Consider the following 23296-nt stretch of genomic DNA (forward strand, 5'->3'; position numbering starts at 1 on the left):
AAACTACTGGCGTCCCTCACAGCAAGCCAGATGAGGTGCTGTTCTACGACTGCAGGAGAATAATAACTTGAGCCTTTCACAACAACTGCTTGAATTTTTGTGTCGAATGCCCGTAATACAGATCAAGGAGCTTCACATTACTGGGGACCAGTCAGATTTTGACACCGAGACACATCGGGCAACACAGTAGCACAGTGGTCAGCACTGCTGCCTCACAGCACCAGGGTCTCAGGTTCGATTCCGGCTTGGGTCACTGTCTGTGCGGAGTCTGCACGTTCTCCCCATGTCTGCGTGGGTTTCCTCCGGGTGCTCCGGTTTCCTCCCACAGCCCAAAGATGTTCAGATTAGGTGGACAGGCCATGATGAATTGTCTCCTAGTGTCCAGGGATGTGCTCGGTGGAGTGCTCTTTCAGAGGGTCGGTGCAGACCCAATGGGCCAAATAGCCTCCTTCTGCACTGTAGGGATTCTGAGAGATATTCGGGCATGTCAACACACTTGAGCAAAGATGCACACTTGGGGAACATTTTAAAAGGAGAGAGGTAGGTAGTGGGAGAGGATCAGGGAGCTCAGGGCAAAGGGAGCTTAACGTATGGTCACCAATGGTAGAGCGATTTAAACCTTGCAGGGTGTAGGGTTGCAGAATATAAGGGAGGGACAAAGTGAGGCCTAATTAGCGGAGTTGAATCTTTGCAAGGACCCACAACCTGACACAAAACGGCTTATAATTTCCCACAAGGATCTCCAGGTTATAAGATCCTTGCAAATTCCATATGGTGTAGGTACACCCACTGTGCTGTTAGGGAGGGAGTTCCAGGGTTTTGCCCGAGTGACAGTGAAGGAACGGCCGATATATTTCCAAGTCAGGATGGTGAATGATTTGGACGGGAACTTCCTGGTGACTGAGTTCCCATGTGTCTACTGCCCTTGTCCTTCTCGATGGTCGTGGTGGCAGATTTGGAAGGTGCTGTTTAGGAGGCTTGGTAAGTTGCTGCAGTGCATCTTGTAGATGGTACACACGGCTGCTGAGTGAGTCAGGGGAGGAAATAGCAGGGGTGCTGGCAATAATTTTCAATTCCTCTCTGGCCATAGGAGAGGTGCCGGGGGACTGGAGGATAGCCGATGTGGTTCCATTATTAAAGAAGGGAGGAAGGGTTAAATCAGGAAACTACAGACCCGTCAGTCTGACCTCAGTGGTGGGGAAACTATTGGAAGCAATTCTGAGAGACAGAATTAATCTGCATTTGGAGAGGCAGAGGTTAATGGTAAGAGTGATTTTGTTAGGGGGAGTTCATGTCTGACCAAACTGATTGAATTTTTCGAAGAGATGACCAGGTGTGTAGATGAAGGAAATGCATTAGTTTACTTGGACTTCAGCAAGGCTTTTGATAAGGTTCCACATGAGAGACTGATAGCGAAGATATCCCATGGGATCCAAGGAAATTTGACAAATTGGGTCCAGAATTGGCTGAGTGACAGGAAGCAGAGGGTGATGGTCGAGGGGTGTTTTTCTGACTGGAAGCCTGTATCCCGTGGGGTCCGGCAGGGATCAGTGTTGGGGCCCTTGCTGTTTGTGGTTTAGATAAATGATTTAGACATGAATGTAGGAGGGTTGATCAGTAAGTTTGTGGATGTTATGAAAATTGGTGGGTGGTAAATAGTGAGGAGGATAGCCTCCGATTAGGGGAGGGTATAGACGGGCTGATCAGTGACAAATGGAGTTCAATCTGGATCAGTGTGAGGTGATGCACTTGGGCAGGACAAACAAGGCAGGGAATACGTGATAAACGGCAGGACCCTGGGAAGCACCGAGGATCAGAGGGAGCTTGGTGTGCATATACACCCATCCCATAAGGTAGCAGAGCAGGTGGATACAGAGGTTAAGAAGGCAGATGGTATACTTGCCTTTATTAGCCGAGGCAGAGTTTAGGAGCAGGGAGATTATGCTGGAACTGTATAAAACGTTGGTTAGGCCACAGCTAAAGTATTGTGCGCAGTTCTGGAATCCACATTACAGGAGGGATGTGATCGCAGTGGAATGGGTGCAGAGGAGATTTACCAGGATGTTGCCGGGACTGGAGAGTTTTAGTTATGAAGAGAGATTGGATAGACTGGGGTGGTTTTCCTTGGAGCTGAGGAGACTGAGGAGGGACAAGATTGAGATGTATAAAATTATGAGGGGCATAGATTAGAGTAGATAGGAAGAGGGATCAATGACCAGGGAGCATCGATTTAATAATAAGAATAATCTTCATTAGTGTCACACTTAGGCTTACATTAACACTGCAATGAAGTTACTGTGAAAAGCCCCTAGTCGCCACATTCCGGCGCCTGTTCGGGTACACTGAGGGAGAATTCAGAATGTCCAGTTCACCTAACAAGCACGTCTTTCGGGACTTGTGGGAGGAAACCGGAGCCCCCGGAGGAAACCCACGCAGACACGGGGAGAATGTGCAGACTCCGCACAGACAGTGACCCAAGCCGGGAATCGAACCTGGGACCCTGGAGCTGTGAAGCAACGGTGCTAACCACTCCCTCAGTGTACCCGAACAGGTGCTGGAATGTGGCGACTAGGGGCTTTTCACAGTAACTTCACTGCAGTGTTAATGTAAGCCTACTTGTGACAATAATAAAGATTATTATTGATTATTGCTATGTTCCATACCAAGGCCCCTCCCCAGCTGATGAATCAGTACTCCTCCATGTTGAACACCCACAACAGAGGGTGGTAAGGACGCAGAATATGCTCTGGGTGGGGGGACTTCAATCACCACGAGTGGCTCGGTAGGACCACCACAGACCGAGCTGGCCGGGTCCTAAAGCTGCTGGACTGGGACTGCAGCAGGTGGTGAGGGAACCAACAAGAGGGAAAAACATACTCTTTCCCCTCTGCGTCGGCCATAGCCTCCGCGATGGATGACGTGGAGGATTCCTGCGCATGCGTGGGAATGACGTCAGCAGCCGCTGACACTCACGTGCATGCACGGACTTCCGCCGGCGGAGTCCCTTCGGCCCCGGCTGGCGTGGCGCCAAAGGCCTTCCACGCCAGCCGGCGGGACTGCAATCACTCCGGCGCGGGCCTCGCCCCGAAAGGTGAGGGCTTGGCCCCTAAAGGTGTTCTCCGCACCTTTTGGGCGGCCTGACGCCAGAGTGGTTCCCGCCCAGCCAGTTTTGTTTTGTTGGGGGTTGGAATTTTCATGTTGTTAATATGTACATTTGGGGGGGGGGGGGGGGGGGGTGATGGTGAAGTGGTGTTAGTTTACTGACTTGTACTTTCTGTGCCTATATTTTCTGGGCAGTTACTTGGCGATATCTTTCGGTGGAAATGGCAGACTCTAGGATGAGGCGGGGAGGAGGGACGATTTGGTTGATCACCTGAAATATAAGGGGGTTTGGGGGCCCAGTGAAAAAGTCAAGAGTATTTGTTCACTTCCAAGAATCTGTGGGCTGATTTGGTGTTTTTGCAGGAGACCCATTTGCAGCTAAGGGATCAGACCAGATTGTGGAAGAGGTAGGTGAGCCAGGTATTTCATTCCGGTTTCGACGTGGGGGGGCAGCGATTTTGCTCAACAAATGGGTTCCTTTTCAGATACCAACACCATGGCGACACCAACGGCAGTAATGTAATGGTCAGCGGGTCCTTTGCGGGAAGGTTGGTGGTATTGGTCAATGTCTATGCTCCATATTGGGACAATATTGGACGATTGGGGCTGGTTTAGCACAGGGCTAAATAGCTGGCTTTTAAAGCAGACCAAGGCAGGCCAGCAGCACGGTTCAATTCCCGTACCTGCCTCCCCGAACAGGCGCCGGAATGTGGCGACTAGGGGCTTTTCACAGTAATTTCATTTGAAGCCTACTTGTGACAATAAGCGATTTTCATTTCATTTCATCACTCTGCTCCCCACCAGCAGTGGCACAAACTCAAAGAAGAACAATACAGCACAGGAACAGGCCCATAGGCCCTCCAAGCCTGTGTTGACCAGGGTACCTGCCTGAACCAAAAACACCTGCACTTACAGAGTCCTTATCCTTCCATTCCCACCCTATTCATATATTTGTCGAGATGCCCCTTAAATGCCGCTATCGTACCTGCTCCCACCCCCTCCCCAGGAAGCGCGGTCCATATGTTTACCACCCTCGGTGTAAGAAACTTGCCTCGCACATCAGTTCTAAACTTTCCCCCCACACTTTTTAACCTATGTCCCCTAGTACTTGACTCTCCGGCCCTAGGAAAGAGCATCTGACTATCCACTCTGTCTATGCCCCTCATAATTTTGTTGACGTCTATCAGGTCGCCTCTCAACCTCCGTCGTTCCACTGAGAACAGACTGAGTTTCTCTAACCTTTCCTCAGAGCTCATGCCCTCCATACCAGGCAACATCCTAGTAAACCGCTTCTGCACCCTCTCCAAAGCATCCACATCCTTCTGGTAGTGTGGCGACCAGAATTGTACACAATATTCCAAATGTGGCCTAACTAAGGTCCTGTACAGCTGCAACATGACTTGCCAATGTTTATATTCAATGCCCCGACCGATGAAGGCCAGCATGCCACATGCCTTCTTGACCACCTTCTCCACATGCGTTGCCACTTTCAGTGATCGGTGGACATGCACGCCCAGATTTCTCTGCCTGTCAGTACGCGCAAGAGTTCCAGGAGCGGCATTCTCTGTTGGCTGATGGCGAAATCGCGATTCGGTGGAGAATAGGTTCCGACGCCAAAATCGCAGCAGGCACCGATTTGACGCCAAATGGCAATTCTCCGTCGCCTTGACAGCGGTGTCAATGTGGTCTGGAGCGCACGTGCTGTAAAAACCGTTTGCAAACCGTTAGCGGGCCCGACCCAGTATTCTCCGGGGTCTCTGATGGGCCGCGTTCCCGACGCCGCAGGTCACGTGTGATTTTAAAAATGGTGAAACCGGCGCCGTGGCTGCTGAGGGAGAGAGAGGGGGTGCAGAAAGTGTCCAACATCGCCATCGTGTGCTGGCAGTCGTGCCGCTGGCCGGGGGCTTCTGCCAGGGCTGGGGGTGGCCAGGAGGTGGGGTGGACGGGCACGGAGCACCATTGCCCCAGCTGGCAAGGCAACCATGCAGTTGCACACACCACGAACAGCCCACTGTGAACTTAGGGACACGGGTCGTATCGGTTCTCCCCCCCCTCCCCCAGGCCACCCTCCTGGGTACCCGCTGGCCCCAGCCAACCAATCAGCTGTTAGGCGCACTCCAGCATAGCCAGTGCCATCTTGTTGGCTGGGATGAGTGTGTGTGGGGAGTGCAGTGTGTATCTGCGGCTGCAGCTTGTCAGCCTCCCGAGTGTCAATCACGGACCCGGCGAGATCCGCACCGTTTCTCATTGGAATCGATTGTGTTCCACGTGGTACCGATACCAGCCCCTCCAAGCCACTGAATCGTTCCAGGTTTGACACCAGTTTTGCTGTCGTGAAGGTCCATGAATTCTGCCCCGGCGTCAACACTTAGTCTCAGGAAGGGAGAATCCCGGTCTGCTGTCTCACCTTCACACGGAGCAGCTCCCTTCCTGAACCTCTCCACACTTGCAAAGTCCCCTTTTAAATCCACTTCCTCGATGCGGTCTTTGGCTGCTTTCCTCGGATTTTTTGCTGACTCAGGTCTGAGCCTCAATTCGTGACAACTGATTGAGTTAAAATGCGACATGAATGACAAGTCCTGTCACTTTGCAGGATCATTTTGGTCAAAGCGCTTTTGAAATGATATGTGAGTCTTGGAAACACAGATACCCCAGAACGTGACCAGTGCTCCAAGGATTAATTATAACGCTATTTACCTAAACCTGGCTTGTATTCCCTGGAATACAGGTTTCGGGATGATTTGAGAGAGATTGGTTTAGAATTTTGAAAGTAATCTAATCGTGTTGATAAGACATTTTCACTGGTAGTGCAAGCAATTAAGATGATGGTCCTCCCGAGGTTCTTATTTGTATTTCAATGTCTCCCTATACTAATCACTAAGACCTTTTTAAATAAAATAGACAGGAGCATCACGAGCTTCGTGTGGGCAGGGAAAGTTCCGAGAGTAAGGAGGGGGTTCCTTCAGCGTAGTAGGGACAGAGGAGGATTGGCACTACCGAACTTGGGCGATTACTATTGGGCCGCCAATGTGGCAATGATACGTAAATGGATGATGGAGGGTGAGGGAGCGGCGTGGGAAAGACTGGAGAGAAAGTCCTGTAAAGGGACAAGTTTAGAGGCGCTGGTGACGGCGCCGCTACCGATCTCACCTAAAAAGTTTACCACGAACCCGGTGGTGGCGGCAACATTGAATATCTGGGGACAGTGGAGGCGACAGAGAGGGGTGCGGGGAGCCCTGGTGGGGTCCCCAATCAGGAACAACCATAGGTTCGCCCCAGGAAGAATGGATGGAGGATTTCAGAGCTGGTTCCAGTTGGGAATTAGGAGGGTGGGAGATTTATTTATAGATGGGACTTTTGCGAGCTTGGGAGCATTGGAGGAAAAGTATAAGTTACCCCGGGGAAATTTCTTGAGATAGATGCAGGTGAGGGCGTTTACTAGACAACAGGTGAGGGAATTTCCGTTGCTCCCGACACAGGGGATACAGGACAGGGTGCTTTCAGGGGTGTGGGTCGGAGAGGGCAAGGTGTCAGAGATTTACCGAGAGATGAGGGAAGAGGGGGAGGAGTCAGTGGGCGAACTAAAAGGAAAGTGAGAAGAAGAACTAGGGGAGGAGATAGAGGAGGGTATGTGGGCTGATGCCCTAAGCAGGGTAAATTCCTCTTCCTCATGCGCCAGGCTTAGCCTGATTCAATTTAAGGTGCTACATAGAGCACACATAACGGGAGCAAGATTGAGCAGGTTCTTTGGAGTGGAGGACAAATGTGGGAGGTGTGGCGGGAGCCCGGCAAACCACGCACATATGTTTTGGGCATGCCCGGCACTGGAAGGGTATTGGAAGGGAGTGACGGGAGTGATTTCGCGGGTGGTGAAGGCCCGGGTCAAACCAGGCTGGGGGTTAGCTCTATTTGGAGTTGCGGAAGAGCCGGGAGTGCAGGAGGCGAAAGAGGCCGACGTTGTGGCCTTTGCGTCCCTAGTAGCCCGGCGCAGGATCCTACTCGTGTGGAAGGAGGCGAAACCCCCCGGACTGGAGGCCTGGGTAAATGATATGGCGGGGTTCATTAAACTGGAGCAGATAAAGTTTGCCCTGAGAGGATCGGCTCAAGGGTTCACCAGGCGGTGGCAGCCATTTCTCGACTACCGAGGGGAACGTTAGAGGGAAGACAGATGACCAGCAGCAGCAACCCAGGGGGAGGGGGGGGGGGGTTAGTTTAGGTCAAAGATAAAGGGGTTTTGTTACTTGTGTATTGTTTAAAATTTCTGTATGGTTATTGTTGCGTTTGCTTTGTAAGAGGGGAAAAATTGTTGTTTGGGAAAAAAAATTCAATAAAACATTTATAAAAAAAAAGACATTTTCACTGGTCAAGGAATTCCAGGACGATGGAATGTAAGTTTAAAATGAGAGGCTGATCAATCAGGAGAGAAGCTGGGAAATGATTCTTCATACATCCCATCCAGCCAACACGACCATCCCCCTGTCACAGCGACCAGCAGATTCCCATGACTCCAGTGCCCAGGTTTAAACCAGTCATTTGAGCTGTTAATCATCCTTTTTGGAAAGAAATATCTCCATGCATCAGTCCAAGAGGGCATCACAGCAGCGCAGTGGTTAGCATTGTTGCTTCACAGCGCCAGGGTCCCAGGTTCGATTACCGGCTTGGGTGGCTGTCTGTGCAGAGACTGCACGTTTTCCCTGTGTCTGCGTGGGTTTCCTCCTACAAGTCCTGAAAGACGTGCTTGTTCGGTGAATCGGACATTCTGAATTGCCCTTAGTGTCCAAAAAGGTTAGTGGGTTACATGGATAGGGTGGAGGTGTGGTCTTAAATAGGGTGCTCTTTCCAAGGACCGGTACAGACTCGAGGGCCAAATGACCTCCTTCTGCACTGTAAATTTTATGATTCTAAGAGTTAAACTTCACAACAAACATCAGTTGAACAGAAAATCTGCATCTAAATTTACCTATTCCAACTCTTCAAGTATTTTGTGTGCTTCTGCAGAGTCTCGGAGATTTGCTCAGACCCTCCTTATTAGTCAGCCCCACCGCATAAAGGAACACTGGTCTTATTGGGTGTCAGCCTTGGCTCAGGATTAAGTAGGTAATCTGGGATAATATGTCAGCAGCAGTGAGGAGTGCCGCGCTGTCAGAAATCCAGGCTTTGGACGAGATGAGAATCTGAGGCCTCACACACAAGACCCCCTATGAAGCTCTCCTGGAATACTCATCTCCCAGTAAACACCAGTCTGACAGGTAGAATTGATAGAACTTACGTTATAGAAGGAGGCCATTTGGCCCATCGAGTGTGCACCGGCCCTTGGAAAGAGCACCCGACCCAAGCCCACACGTCCACCCTGTCCCCGCAACCCCACCGGACCTTTTTGGACACTAGGAGCAATTTATCATGGTCAATCCACCTAACCTGCACATCTTTGGACCGGAGCACCCGGAGGAAACCCACGCAGACACGGGGAGAACGTGCAGACTCCGCACAGACAGTGACCCAAGCCAGAATCGAACCTGGGACCCTGGCGCTGTGAAGCAATTGTGCGACCCACTGTGCAAACGTAATTATTTGGCCATTCCCTTAGTGTTGTTTCTGAGAACAGACTAAGTGCAAGCTAGCTGTCACATATCCCCGGAATACAATGGCAACACCTCAGTAATAATTCACCGGCTGCGGAGGCCTTTTGAGACGTCACAAAAGGGACGGGAGAACTCAATGGTTCACCTGTTCACTGATATTCTTCGCCCACAAGTCCCCCTCCAAATCTGACACTTCATATTGCGATTATTATCTGGACATTTATCCCGTTGCTGTTGTGGGACCACAGAACGTGCAAATTAATTGATCTACATTCACACAGTATGCTCATGGTTGTAAAGCACTCTGGGACCAGAGAAATGAAACTTGTTCTTCACCATGACAGTACTCCAGGTCTTGGACAGGTGCAGGATTCAACGGGAAGCAGTCCCACTCGAGTCCCAACCTCAGTATTTCAGGTCTGGGGTTCCACATGACTGAATTGACAAGGCAGGGCAGCATCCTGCAACCATCCACTGCCCACTCATGGCAAATCCAGGACATGCACCTATTTACTTTCAAACAAACAGGTACATTCACTGACATTCACAACTAAAATACACATATTGACAGGCTGCTTCCAAGTTGAGGAGGTGAAGTGGTCTCCCTGCTTGTTGAAGAAACAGTTTCACAAAGGCAGCATTGCAATGCTAAATATGCTTGAACTCAATGTGAACATTGGGAAGCTTTCCACGGCAAGGTTTGCTAATAATCTGTGGCAGAGAATGCCAGATTCTAACTACTCTCCATGTAAGGAATTCCTTTTTAACTGTCCATTTATTCTCAAGTGGCTTAGCAAACTCAAGGAGCTGACTGGCCGACCCCTCCGCCTAATGATCTTACCCACCTCCATCAATGGAAAATCCAGAAGTATAGGGGAAAAGATTGAGAGAATTTGGGGGGGGGGGGGGGGAAGACAAAAATACATCTGGTAGTAATAATACGGAGCTCAGTGACAATCAGCTCAGAAATAAGAAGAGGTGTGTCAAAGTCGAAAGGGATATATCCCCCAATCGTGATGTGGAACTATATTGGCTATTCCTTCATTACTGCTGGCTGAATATTCCGAAGCTCCCACAGGGATTCCAACTGCTCGCCACCTCTAGTCATGCTGGTCATGAAATGTCAGCCTCATCAGAAACACACCCCCAGTGAAAAATTGTTTTCAAAAATGTACACACGTTCAAATAAAATACAGCTAATCCCTTTGCCCCTGCATCACAAAGCAAAGCAAAACTTTCATGGCATCAGATCAACTGGAACATAGATTGAAGAAACAAGTCTCCGGACACTTCAGTGTACAACGCTTCCACTGACTTCCATGCGAATGGCTACAGTTTTCATAACTTACACTGAATTGTTGTTGATAAAAGTAAATAACATATTGCAAAGCACTAATAGTTCACGTTAACTAATTGTGCAGCAGAGATTAGTAAATATTTTACAATTTTAAAACGAAATCAGAATCATTTTCATTTGTTCATGAATGAAAAATAAATCTGTTTACCACGGGTCACACAAAATCAAAGTGGAGGCTGTAAGTGGTGGAGATGGCCAGCACAACCACAAATCAAGGGTGTAAACAGATAATTGTTCAATGTTTCAGCTCCACCTGGTGCAAATGTCAGCATCCGATCTTATGAACCTTCGCCAGATGTAGTGCTGATTTAGCACAGGGCTAAATCGCTGGCTTTGAAAGCAGACCAAGGCAGGCCAGCAGCACGGTTCAATTCCCGTACCGGCCTCCCTGAACAGGCGCCGGAATGTGGCGACTAGGGGATTTTCACAGTAACTTCATTTGAAGCCTACTTGTGACAACAAGCGATTTTCATTTCATATCAGCGGCTGGTCAGAGAAAAGAGCAGGAGGAATGCAAAGGCACAGGACAAGAAATGATCTGTCAAGGGATGAAGATTGAAGTTGATTTTTCAACTCTGCTGGCGAGAGCAAAGAAATGAATCTTGAACAGGAACCATGTGGCCTGTCGATGAGACACAACAGCTGGAAACCATTATTTGTTTACTTCTGTATCCCAAGGGAGTGAGAAAAGCAGGTTAAGAGGCAGAGAAAGATGGGAGTGTAAGGGCAGCGCAGGAAAAGAGACGGTAAGAGACAGAAAAAAAGGACAAACGATTGAATGGGAGAGCAGCTCGGGAGGAAGTGAAGGATGTTCTGCATTCCATCCAGAGACCAAAGTTATAAAAGCCATACAAGATTAAATGTATAATCTGTTCATTGCTCGGAGATAAGAGCCAATTCAAAGAACGATCAAATAAAACATAAGCGCTCAAAAGAGAAAGTACCAGTCAGATGAAAGAAATGACCACCATCTCGGGTTACCAATGCAACCAGACTGTCTCTGCACTTCTGCAATAAAAATCATCCAATCTTGATCCGTCGGCGCTCAAGTTGGTCTGTGACAGCCCAAGAAAGGACTGCCCTATTGCATGACATATTAAAAAAATCCATTTTGCTTTCAGTCTTAAGGAGCGAGCCAAGTGGCAGGTAGCAATGCACTTGGGCAAAACGGGGAGAGAAATCCAAGGCTGAAAACATAGGCCCGGGGATGGCACCGCAGGGACAGCGAGCAAGCCAGCCAGCCCCCTCCCCGGTTTTATCATTCGACAGCAACTGATGCAAACTTCCAATAAAGGGTGGAGTGGGATGGTGTAGGGCTGCAGTGGCTGGCGAGTGTTTTTGTGGATAGATTGCTGCAGTTGAGGATGGGAGGTGTGTGTGTGTGGGGGGGGGCAGCGCTGCTGCAACCAGGAACAGGACCAGGATGAGGAGCAGGAGCAGAACGAGGAGCAGGATTAGAATCAGTTTCAGTAGTGGGATGAGGATCAGGAGGAGCAGAACCAGAACTAGGATCAGGTTGAGGAGCAGAATCAGGATGAGGATCAGATCCAGGATCAGGATGAGGATCAGATCCATGGATCAGGATGAGGAGCAGAATCAGGATGAGGATCAGATCCAGAATCAGGATGAGGACCAGGATGTGGAGTATGAGCAGGGTGAGGATGTGGAGTTTGAGCAGGGTGAGGATGCTGTGTATTGACACCAGCAGCCAGAGGTTTGTTGGAGCCTCTGCTTCCCAGTGCAGGCCAGCCCAGCACTGCCTGGTTACCCCTGGCAACCCCTCCCCCCCGCCCCCCTGGGCCCCGCTCCTCACAACAAACCGCCAGCCCGGCTCGGGCCGGCCCCGCCGCCGATACCACCTCCGTCCCCGGGCCCTCAGGCTGGGAGCGCGGCCCCTCCGCAGCCGCCCTGCCCTCCCTGCCTGCCCGTCCTGCCGCGCACACACGCGCGCCCTCCCTCCCAGCCGCTCCATCACTCTGACCTGCACATGATCCGCCATTTTCCTCCATTCATGCTCGGCCTCGGCAACGCGCCTGCGCACTGCCCGCCCTCCTGCTGCTGCCAGCCCGCCCGCTGCGCCTGCGCGGCCTCCGTCGCCCCGCCCCCCCCGTACCGCGCCTGCGCGGGGCCCATCCTCCCGCCTCCCCCACCTCGTCCTCCCTCCTCCTCCTTCCTGCCCGCGCCGCGCATCCACGTGACGCCGAGCCCTTTCCGCGCCCGCGCGCCTGCGCCCTCCTGTTCCCCCGTCACGTGGGCTGAAGCCGCCCTGCAGCTCAGACGCCGTGGTCACATGTGGCAGCAACTGGAGCAGCCAGAGACGCTTTCAATGTAACTCAGTGCAGCAGCATGGACTGCAGGGGTGTACCCTGCACACATGTGCATTTAACATGTGCATTTAATGTGCAGAAAGAAGAGATTCAAAATGCAACATTTGCACTTAAATATTGAAGGAAGAGATTTAAAACCATCAGACCATAAAACAGAGGAGCAGAATTAGGCCACTCGGCCCATCGAGTCTGCTCCGCCATTCAATCATGGCTCATATTTTCTCATCCCCATTCTCCTGCCTTCTCCCCATAACCCCTGATCCCTGATTAATCAAGAACCTATCTATCTCTGTCTTAAAGACACTCAGTGATTTGGCCTCCACAGCCTTCTGCGGCAAAGAGTTCCACAGATTCACCACCCTCTGGCTGAAGAAATTCCTCCCCATCTCTGTTTTAAAGGATCGTCCCTTTAGTCTGAGATGGTGTCCTCTGGTTCTAGTTTTTCCTACAAGTGGAAACATCCTCTCCACGTCCACTCTATCCAGGCCTCGCAGTATCCTGTAAGTTTCAATAAGTACCCGCCTCATCCTTCTAAACTCCCAACGAGTACAGACCCAGAGTCCTCAACCGTTCCTCATACAACAAGCTCTTCATTATTCCAGGGATCATTCTTGTGAACCTCCTCTGGACCCTTTCCAAGGCCAGCACATCCTTCCTTAGATACGGGGCCCCAATCTGCTCACAATCCTCCAAATGGGGTCTGACCAGAGCCTTGTACAGCCTCAGAAGTACATCCCTGGTCTTGTATTCTAGCCCTCTCGACATGAATGCTAACATTGCATTTGCCTTCCGAACTGCCGACTGAACCTGCACATTAACCTTAAGAGAATCTTGAACAAGGACTCCCAAGTCCCTTTATGCTTCTGATTTCCTAAGCATTTCCCCATTTAGAAAATAGTCTGTGCCTAAATTCCTCCTTCCAAAGTGCATAACCTCACACTTTTCCACACTGTATTCCATCTGCCACTTCATTGCCCGCTCTCCTAGCCTGTCCAAATCCTTCTGCAGCCTCCTTGCTTCCTCAATACTACCTGTCCCTCTGCAGATCTTTGTATCATCTGCAAACTTAGCAACAGTGCCTTCAGTTCCTTCTTCCAGATCATTAATGTATATTGTGAAAAGTTGTGGACCCAGCACTGACCCCTGAGGCACACCACTAGTCACCGGCTGCCATCCTGAAAAAGATCCCTTTATCCCCACTCTCTGCCTTCTGCCAGTCAGCCAATCCTCTATCCATGCCAGGATCCTACCCATAATACCATGGGCTATTAACTTATTTAACAATCTCCTATGGAGTACCTTGTCAAAAGCCTTCTGAAAATCTAAATAAATCATGTCTACTGGTTCTCCTTTGTCTAATTTCCTTGTTACTTCCTCAAAGAACTCTAACAGATTTGTCAGACACGACCTCCCTTTGACAAAGCCGTGCTGACTCAGTCCTATTTTACCACGCACTTTCAAGTGCTTCGCGATCTCATCTTTAATAACCGACTCTAAAATCTTACCAATGACCTAACTCAGGCTAACTGGCCTATAATTTCCCGTCTTCTGCCTCCCTCCCTTCTTAAACAGCGGTGTTACATCAGCCACTTTCCAGTCCTCTGGGACCCTTCCTGCCTCCAGTGATTCCTGCAAGATCATCACCAATGCCTTCACAATTTCCTGAGCTCTCTCTTTTAGGACCCTGGGGTGTAGTCCATCCGGTCCAGGTGACGTATCCACCTTCAGGCCTTTCCGTTTCCCCAGATCCTTCTCCTTCATCAAACACACAGTCAAACACTGGGTTACGGGGATGGGGTGGTGGTGTGGGTTTAAGTCGGGTGCTCTTTCCAAGGGCCGGTGCAGACACGATGGGCCAAATGGCCTCCTTCTGCAATGTAGGGATACTATGATTCTGTACTCCCAGGCTTTCAATCCTTAAAGTGTCCCATTATTTAGAATTTAATATTTCTAAAATCCTCCATTTGCCACAAAAGGAATGGACTTTTTTTGTCTTTATTCTTTCATGGGTTGTGGGCTGGACTGGGCCACCATTTGTTGCCCATCTCGAATAGCCCTTGAACTGAGTGTCTCGCTCAGCCAGTTTAGAGGCCATTTCAGAGTCAACCACATTGCTGTGGGTCTGGAGTCACATGTAGGCCAGACCGGGTAAGGACGGCAGATTTCCTTCCCGAAAGGACATCAGTGCACCGGGTGGGTTTTTATGATAATCGATGGCTATTTCTGAGACTAGCTTTATAATTCCAGATTTTTATAACTTGAATTTAAATTCAATCAAATGGGATTTGAACCCAAATTCCCAGAACATTATCCTGATCCTCTGGATTTCTCATCCCGTGACATCACTATTCCACAGACACTTTAGACAGCACATTCCAATCTGTGACCTCGACCATCTAAAAGGACAAAGGACAGCAGATACTTGGGAACCCCACCACCTGGAGATTCCCCTCCGAGTCACTCACCACCCTGACTTGGAAATATATCGGCCGTTCCCTCACTGTCGCTGCGGAACTTGGCTATACGTTTCTGCTCGGCGATTTTGCATTGTCGCGCGTCCTGAAGAACGCTTACCCGGAGATCAGAGGCTGAAAGCCCTTGACTGCTGAAATGTTCCCCGACTGGATATAGCCAAGTTCCGCACACATGAGTGCGGCCTCAACTGGGACCTTGGATTCATGTCGCATTATATTCATCCCCCACCATCTGGCCTGGGCTTGCGAAATCCTACCAACTGTCCTGGCTTGAGAGAATTCACACCTCTTTATCCTGGGGTTACCCCTTCTCTGGATCTGTACAGACTTAATCACCTGCAAATGCTCGCATTCTAAGTATCGCCTTGCATCTTTGACTTGGTCTACATACCTGTTTCTGGAACATACCTCTTCATTCACCTGAGGAAGGAGCAGTGCTCCGAAAGCTAGTGATTTGAAACAAACCTGTTGAACTTTAACCTGGTGTTGTAAGACTTCTTACTGTGCTCACCCCAGTCCAACGCTGGCATCTCCACATCATGAATAAATAACAAACTACCAATACTAACTAACTATTACAGAGCTGCTGCAAAATACATCTATCCTCCAACACGACTTACTCCCAACTCCCTTGAGGCACAGAGCCGCATGGTAGATGTGCCCTGTGTCATGAAAAAAATGGGGAAATATGTCATTTGAACCTTGAAAGTAAGCCTGGAAAAGCCTGAGATTTTAAAAGAAAAGGAAAGGTCCCACAAAGGGTTAACAGCCGCAGCTTGTTTGAAATACAGATAGCTTCACAGGCATGAAAGAACACAGCTAGGGCCAACTTATCCTGTTTTTCAAGTTAAAAAGACATTCGATCAATTTAAATTCTTAAGTTATAGAAACGGGAACAGGATTTCACACTTCCTGAGAGGTGCATTATTTTACTGAACAATTACAAAAGGAACAACCAGGATCTTCGGTTTAAATTGGGGGAGAAATATTCGGCGAAATATTAGTGAAACCTTGCTGACGGCAGTTGAAAATGAGACAACTGCTTTCCAGATAAAGAAACACATGAGGTGGTACGTTTGTACCATAATTTCCACATTTTTGACGTGAAAACCTTTTTAGCAAATAATCGAGCCGGATAAGGTTAGAGGTCCAGGAGGCGACCTGCCGCTCACACCAGAGGCGAACTGCTTCGATGAACACGAGTTCTGATCCAGTATTGAGACTGAAAAAACATCACTCGAGACGGACATCAGAAAAGTTGCTGACAAAGCAACAAACAACTGTATTACCTGTCAAGCAGAATAAGATAGTTCAACGACTGGGAGCTTGCATGAGCTACAGTCGGCAAGCAACAGTTACATTTCAATAAATGTCATATCGAAGCGAAGGCTGCGCAAAGGGCTATACAAACCCTAATAATTCAGCAGCCAGCAAGTCAGCTCTCACAGCCACCCTCTCGGTACATGGGAAGCACACTCAGGATCCGAGCATCCCAGCGAATCCATCTGAGGAAGACCAGATGTTAAACAAGCAAGATTGTCAAGGCCGACCTGGAGGCCTAACAACTGACCAGGAGGATCCAAAGAAAAGATCTTTTTACTTTTCTGTAAAAACAGTGATTTTATCTTTTAATTTGAAAATAGAACTCATTTAAATTGACAACCTGAAAGAGTGGTTATTGGAAAGTTTACTTAGAAAAGCCGGACCCGTGAGTGAAGCTTCTGAGTGGCATGAGGGAAGAGGGGGAGGAGTCGGTGGGCGAACTAAAAGGAAAGTGGGAAGAAGAACTAGGGGAGGAGATAGAGGAGGGTATGTGGGCTGATGCCCTAAGCAGGGTAAATTCCTCTTCCTCATGCGCCAGGCTTAGCCTGATTCAATTTAAGGTGCTACATAGAGCACACATAACGGGGGCAAGATCGAGCAGGTTCTTTGGAGTGGAGGACAAATGTGGGAGGTGTGGCGGGAGCCCGGCAAACCACGCACATATGTTTTGGGCGTGCCCGGCACTGGAAGGGTATTGGAAGGGAGTGACGGGAGTGATTTCGCGGGTGGTGAAGGCCCGGGTCAAACCAGGCTGGGGGTTAGCTCTATTTGGAGTTGCGGAAGAGCCGGGAGTGCAGGAGGCGAAAGAGGCCGACGTTGTGGCCTTTGCGTCCCTAGTAGCCCGGCGCAGGATCCTACTCATGTGGAAGGAGGCGAAACCCCCCGGACTGGAGGCCTGGGTAAATGATATGGCGGGGTTCATTAAACTGGAGCAGATAAAGTTTGCCCTGAGAGGATCGGCTCAAGGGTTCACCAGGCGGTGGCAGCCATTTCTCGACTACCTAGGGGAACGCTAGAGGGAAGACAGGTGACCAGCAGCAGCAACCCAGGGGGAAAGGGGGGGGGGGGGGTTAGTTTAGTTTAGGTCAAAGATAAAGGGGTTTGTTACTTGTGTATTGGTAACAATTTCTGTATGGTTATTGTTGCGTTTGCTTTGTAAGAGGGGAAAAATTGTTGTTTGGGAAAAAAATTTCAATAAAACATATTTAAAAAAAAAAGAAGCTACTGAGTGGTAAGTAAACAGAATCTCCTATACCTGGGGACAACTTGAAACAATAGATTGACCCGAATAGCACCCACCTAAGTCTGCATAGGAGTCAGGGAGTGAGAATCCCTGTTCACCATTTAGACTGTCTGATTGACCCTTTTTGGTCTCGGGGCAATTCTAAGAATAGTGGAGAGTTTTCACCCGCCACACTGCCACCTGCATAACTTCACACACCTTGGCGGGAATTCTCCGCTATCCGGCTGGGCGGGCCGTACCAGCGCCAAGGAGTGGCATGAACCACTCCGGCAGGCAGGCCGCCTGGAAGATGCGGAATCCTCCGCACCTTCAGGGGCTAGACCGGCGTCGGCGGGGTTGGCGCGGACCGAAGGGCCTCTGCTGGTCGGCGTGTCGGCACATGGCGGGAGCGCCAGGAGGATCCAGCGTGATCCCAGCACATGCGCAGGGGGGTTCTTCTCCGCGCCAGTCATGGCTGACGGTTACAGCAGCCGGGGCGGAGGGAAAGAGTGCCCCCACGGCACAGGCCCGCCCACAGATCGGTGGGCCCCGATCGTGGGCCAGGCCACCGTGGGGGCACCCCCGGGGCCAGATCCCCCGCGCCCCCCCCCAGGCCTCCGCAGGCCACCCGCAGACCCAGATCCCGCCGGTAAGGACCTTGTTTGATTTACGCCGGCGGGACTGGCCGAAAACGGGCGGCCTCTCGGCCCATCGCGGAGCGGAGGATCACCGGGGGGGGGGGGGGCCACGTCCAACGGCCCCCGACCGGAGCGATGCTATTCCCGCCCCCGCCGAAAAACCGGCGCCGGAGAATCTGGCAGCCGGCGCTGGGGCGGGATTCACGCCACCCCCCCCCCCACCCCCCCCCCCCCCCGGTGTTTCTCCGGCCCGATGGGGGGGTCGGAGAATCCCGCCCCTTATCTCTCCTCCGGTAATCCCAGGTCGACCAGGAAATTTAAGGACCGAAAGTGGCGGCCTTATGCCCATTCAGGAGTTTGCACAACGTACATCGAGCAATGATCTGACTGGGGTCGCCGTCTGCCTGCGGGACCAGCTTTGACGGTGCCCAATTGTTGGCATCAAGCCTGCACCTTGAGTGTGGAATGTCTTGTCAATTACATTGTTGAGGTTTGTCAAAGTCATTTCATTGTTCGGATCAATAGAGATGGGTGATGGGTATTAACTGTCTTTGAACACAAAAAAGTGGGTGATGACTGGGACACTGGGCTGTGTGGGAGGAGAGTGCTGAGACTGGTCAGAAAGCTCTCTCAATAAAGACCAGCTCCGTGTCTTGGATCTGATTAACAATCGGTAGTTGGCTTGAGCCCGATTTACAAGGTTGCCAACAAGGCAAATGTTATAGTGTGCTGAACTGCCGCAGTGTGTCGAATTGTTGGAATCCCAATGCAGATACACACCAGGCAAGGGAGGCTTGAGTTTGACAATAGAAGAGAACCCATTGAAGAACAGGAACTGTTATACAGCTCCGTCTCACAGGGGAATCTGAGCGCAGGATAGAGGCGAGGCCATTAAGGTGTGTGAGGAAATCCTTGCAAGGAACTGCAGGTTCAAATATCGCAAATGGACCATCGACATATTGGAAATATACAAGGGTCGGGGATCATTCCATCGACGACGCACTCCTCGTGCAAACTGATGGAATGGGCGGCACAGTGGTAGCACAGTGGCTTCACAGCGCCAGGGTCCCAGGTTCGATTCCCCGCTGGGTCACTGTCTGTGCGGAGTCTGCACGTCCTCCCCGTGTGTGCGTGGGTTTCCTCCGGGTGCTCAGGTTTCCTCCCACAGTCCAAAGATGTGCAGGTTAGGTGGATTGGCCGTGATAAATTGCCCCTTAGTGTCCAAAAAAAGGTTAGGAGGGGTTATTGGGTTACGGGGATAGGGTGGAAGTGAGGGCTTAAGTGGGTCGGTGCAGACTCGATGGGCCGAATGGCCTCCTTCTGCACTGTATGTTCTATTTTCTATGTTCTATGTTTGCGAGAGCTGGGCTGAGAAGGGACTCCGTAGCAACACCATCAACTTGCGCGGAATGGTGTTGTTAAAACTGAACTGAAGTTGCTGAATTTGTCAGCTCAGGGAATACGGATGCAGATGGGGGCAGGCCTGGCATGGTGACGCTGGGTAAATGTCGATGGCTCCTTCAGCAGCACATTGGTGAATTGGTGAGCAAGGTCAAATTTGCACAAGGTCACAGCATCGCTCTCAGTATGCGATTCCTGCACGGTTTTCCTGAAGGTGAAGGAATCCTTCACTGTGTGTGTGTGTGTGTGTGTAAAACCCGAGCGGAACTGGTTGCAGCAACTCAGCCAACCGTTTGGCCAAGGCATGTTGTGCGGAGTCACTCAGAGATGAGATAGGCCGTAAAGGTTCATCATACGTGGACAGGGTGAGCCATGGTGGGCCAATCTGAGCATATATCACTCTTGACACAAGTCCGATGAGCATTGTTTTCGAGCAAGGCTGTGCCTAGCGTTGAGTCCACAAATCTGGGCCTCTCAGCAAGAACGGCCTGCATTTTGTCAACGTGATGAGACTTGTTAGGTATAACTGCGCCAGTCTGTTTTTGGGCTTTGATGTGCCTGTGTCGGTTAGCCATGAGGCTGGATAACGCCCCCGGACATTTGCGCTGCGTGTTAAAATTGGCTGAGTTGTTCGATATCCCACAATATGCATGATCCTGATCAACGAGACACACTTCTTCTTCTTTTTCAATTTAGGCTACCCAATTCTTTTTTCCCCAAATAAGGGGCAATTTCGCGTGGCCAATCCACCCACCCTGCACATCTTTGGGTTGTGGGGGTGAGACCCACGCAGACACGGGGAGAATGTGCAAACTCCACACGGACAGTGACCCGGGACCGGGATCGAACCTGGGACCTCGGCGGCGCGAGGCAGCAGTGCTAACCACTGCGCCATCGTGCCGCCCACAACTAGGCACACTTTCAAGGACTCAACATATTTATTGGGCACTGGTTTGTGGCGGGATTGCTGTGGGAATGGAGGAGTTCGAACTCTGAAAATACCGCGGCAATGTCTCGACCGATTGGAACCCCCTTCTCCGATGAGGCTTGTCATTCTGGTGAATCTGTCCTGATAAGTGAATGATGAAAAACTTTGATAGCATGTGTCTGTTTTCAGGAATGCAAAATGTGTGTTTAAATATGTAGAAAAGAGATTTAACATGGAGATTATGCGCTTGCTATGCAGAGAGAAGGGATTTAAGATGCAAAGAGTACATTTAATATACTGAAAGAATGTATTCAATGTGTAGAGAGCGCATTTAATGTACATACAATGAATTGGACATTTAGAGAGTGCATCTAATGTGCAGAGAATATCTTTAACATAATTGCCTCTTGAGAAGGTGCTTGTGAGTGTTAAGTAATGGGTTAAGAGACATTGCAATTAGTTGTCTCATTTATGTTAAGTATCCAATAATTGACACTGATATGCAAAGAGACTTCAGGTGGCCTTTGTGTCAGGTGATGTGATGTTAGAGGTTTGTGCAGAGTCTGTTGAAGAGAAGTAAAGGTGTTTGTGAAAAGGAGCAGAACCTTTGACTCTGTACACAACAGCAGCTAAACGTCTGACAGTGAGCTGCCTTCTTGAACCGCTGCAGTCCATGTGGTGTCTGTACTGTACGATCCCACACCAGACCCCAGCATTTGCTCGGATTCCGATAGAAACCCCGATATTTGATTTGATTTGTAAGACTGTGAGGAAAGGAAACTTCACTCCAGGATTGATTCCACGCACAAAAAAGGACATAGTACATGACAACAAAGGGGCTGCTTTAGCACAGGGCTAAATCGCTGGCTTTGAAAGCAGACCAAGGCAGGCCAGCAGCACGGTTCAATTTCCGTAACAGCCTCCCCGAACAGGCGCCGGAATGTGGCGACTAGGGGCTTTTCACAGTAACTTCATTTAAAGGCTGGTTTAGCACACTCTGCTAAATCGCTGGCTTTGAAAGCAGACCAAGGCAGGCCAGCAGCACGGTTCGATTCCCGTACCAGCCTCCCCAAACAGGCACTGGAATCTGGCGACTAGGGGCTTTTCACAGTAACTTCATTGAAGCCTACTTGTGACAATAAGCGATTTTCATTTCATTCATGTTACTATTAACACAGTATTAAACTAACCTGAACATCACGCAAGAAATAGCTTACAATGACCAGTTAAATGATCCTTAACAATAAAATAAACCACTTTAATTCCGAACTGTTATCTTTTTATCTCCAATCAAGCAAGACCATCTCAGGTCAAAACTCACTATTAAATACAGTTATCAAACACAGGAATACTTGCTATATAGTGATGTCTTGGAAAAACTGCTTTGAGAGAGAGCGAGCGAGATAGAGAGAGAGAGAGAGATCCTTCAGGAAGCAGTCTGCACATTCTTGCCTATGTTGAACAACTGTTTAACTTTCCAGCATGAAAAATACCAGGTTCGCACATTGGCAGTGCCACGCTGATACCCCGGCAGCGTCCCGGCGAGTTGGAAATGCCACCTGGGCACTGCCAGGTTGGCACCCAGGTAGCTGCCAGGGATCCCAGGTGGCGCCAGCAGTGCCAGAGTACCAGCCTGCCCAAAGGGCATGCAGCTGGGGGACTCTGATCCCCTGGGAGACCCCCAAGAGAGCCTGGGTCTCACACTCCAATATGCAGACGTCTCGCCAGATCGCGTTAGAACTCGCGCAGCGTTGCGAGCCTGGCAGATCCCGGGAGCGGGGTCTCCCGGTTTCCATCAGTCGCGCTGCGTCATGGCGAGATGCCTTTCAGGTGCAGCGTGGCTACACGACTGAACCCTTCAGCTCTGTCTCTATCTCTCCTGTAGCCACGTAAAATGGCTGACTCCCGATTAGAATGGTCAAACCCCGATTTAAAATGGCGAACGGAAGAGGCTGATGGGAAAATCAGCCAACAGGTCTCAAACGGGCAGCTGCAGGTAAAACAGTGTATTCTTCATCTCTGGGGAAGTCAGTCCAGACCGATACCTGCAGCCATCAACATCACAACAACCCAGCCATTTGCATAGTAAGCAGCCATCCCCAGGAACAATTGCTACAAATTAGCAATTGAAAGCCAACCCAGACATTTTGGCGCCAGCAGGGGCTAACACAAAGGAAGGTAGACGACCACCCCCCAATCAAGGAGTCGCCCCATTATTGGAGCATATCGAACCAAGTGATTGGGACCAAGTCTGATCACTTGGAACCAGGTATGAGGTCCGCCCCGAGAGGCGGGAAGCCCCTGGGGACTATAAGAATAGGGGCCAAGTTCAACTCGACCCTTCTTCTCCTGCTCGCAACCTTCGAGACCCTTCGACAAGAAAACTGTAAGTGTTACTCCAGCGATCGCTACCAGATAGGCGCTCCTGACTATCGACTTGTACCAGCTTTTGAATCCCGCAGGCTCAGAACCAGTTCGAAAGACCATTCGTTTCCCTGACCTGGTGGGCCATTTCCAAAGTTAAGTATTGGCCTTTAGTGGTAGGTAGTAGTCGAGAAGTAGGATTATTGTCTAAGTATTAATTGCTGTATATAATAAATGAGCGTTGATTTAACTCTTACTAAGCGGTGTGTTGCATTATTAATCATTACTTGGACTTGAACCACGTGGCGGTATCAGGAAGATACCTGGTGACTCGTGAGCAAAGGTGACAAAATAAGAATAAAGTAAACTAAGGCTAAAACGTGATGTGGAGATGCCGGCGTTGGACTGGGGTGAGCACAGTACAAAGTCTTACAACACCAGGTTAAAGTCCAACAGGTTTCTTTCGATGTCACTCCTTCCTCAGGTGAATGAAGAGGTCTGTTCCAGAAACACATATATAGACACATTCAAAGATGCCAAACAATGCTAGGAATGCGAGCATTAGCAGGTGATTAAAT

The 23296-nt window shown here is 49.9% G+C and overlaps 1 protein-coding gene across 1 annotated transcript in view; it reads right to left on the reverse strand.

Moving 5' to 3' along the window:
- xpo7 (exportin 7) overlaps nucleotides 1-12111 on the reverse strand; it is a 136980-nt gene extending 124869 nt beyond the window's left edge. The window contains exon 1 of the mRNA XM_072485574.1: nucleotides 12023-12111. Coding sequence (XP_072341675.1) covers nucleotides 12023-12040 — 18 coding nt within the window. The 5' untranslated portion in view covers nucleotides 12041-12111. The remainder of the gene's footprint in view (nucleotides 1-12022) is intronic.
- Nucleotides 12112-23296: the final 11185 nt, after the last annotated feature.

Source organism: Scyliorhinus torazame, chromosome 20 (genome assembly GCF_047496885.1).
Source record: "Scyliorhinus torazame isolate Kashiwa2021f chromosome 20, sScyTor2.1, whole genome shotgun sequence".
Taxonomy (NCBI): domain Eukaryota; kingdom Metazoa; phylum Chordata; class Chondrichthyes; order Carcharhiniformes; family Scyliorhinidae; genus Scyliorhinus; species Scyliorhinus torazame.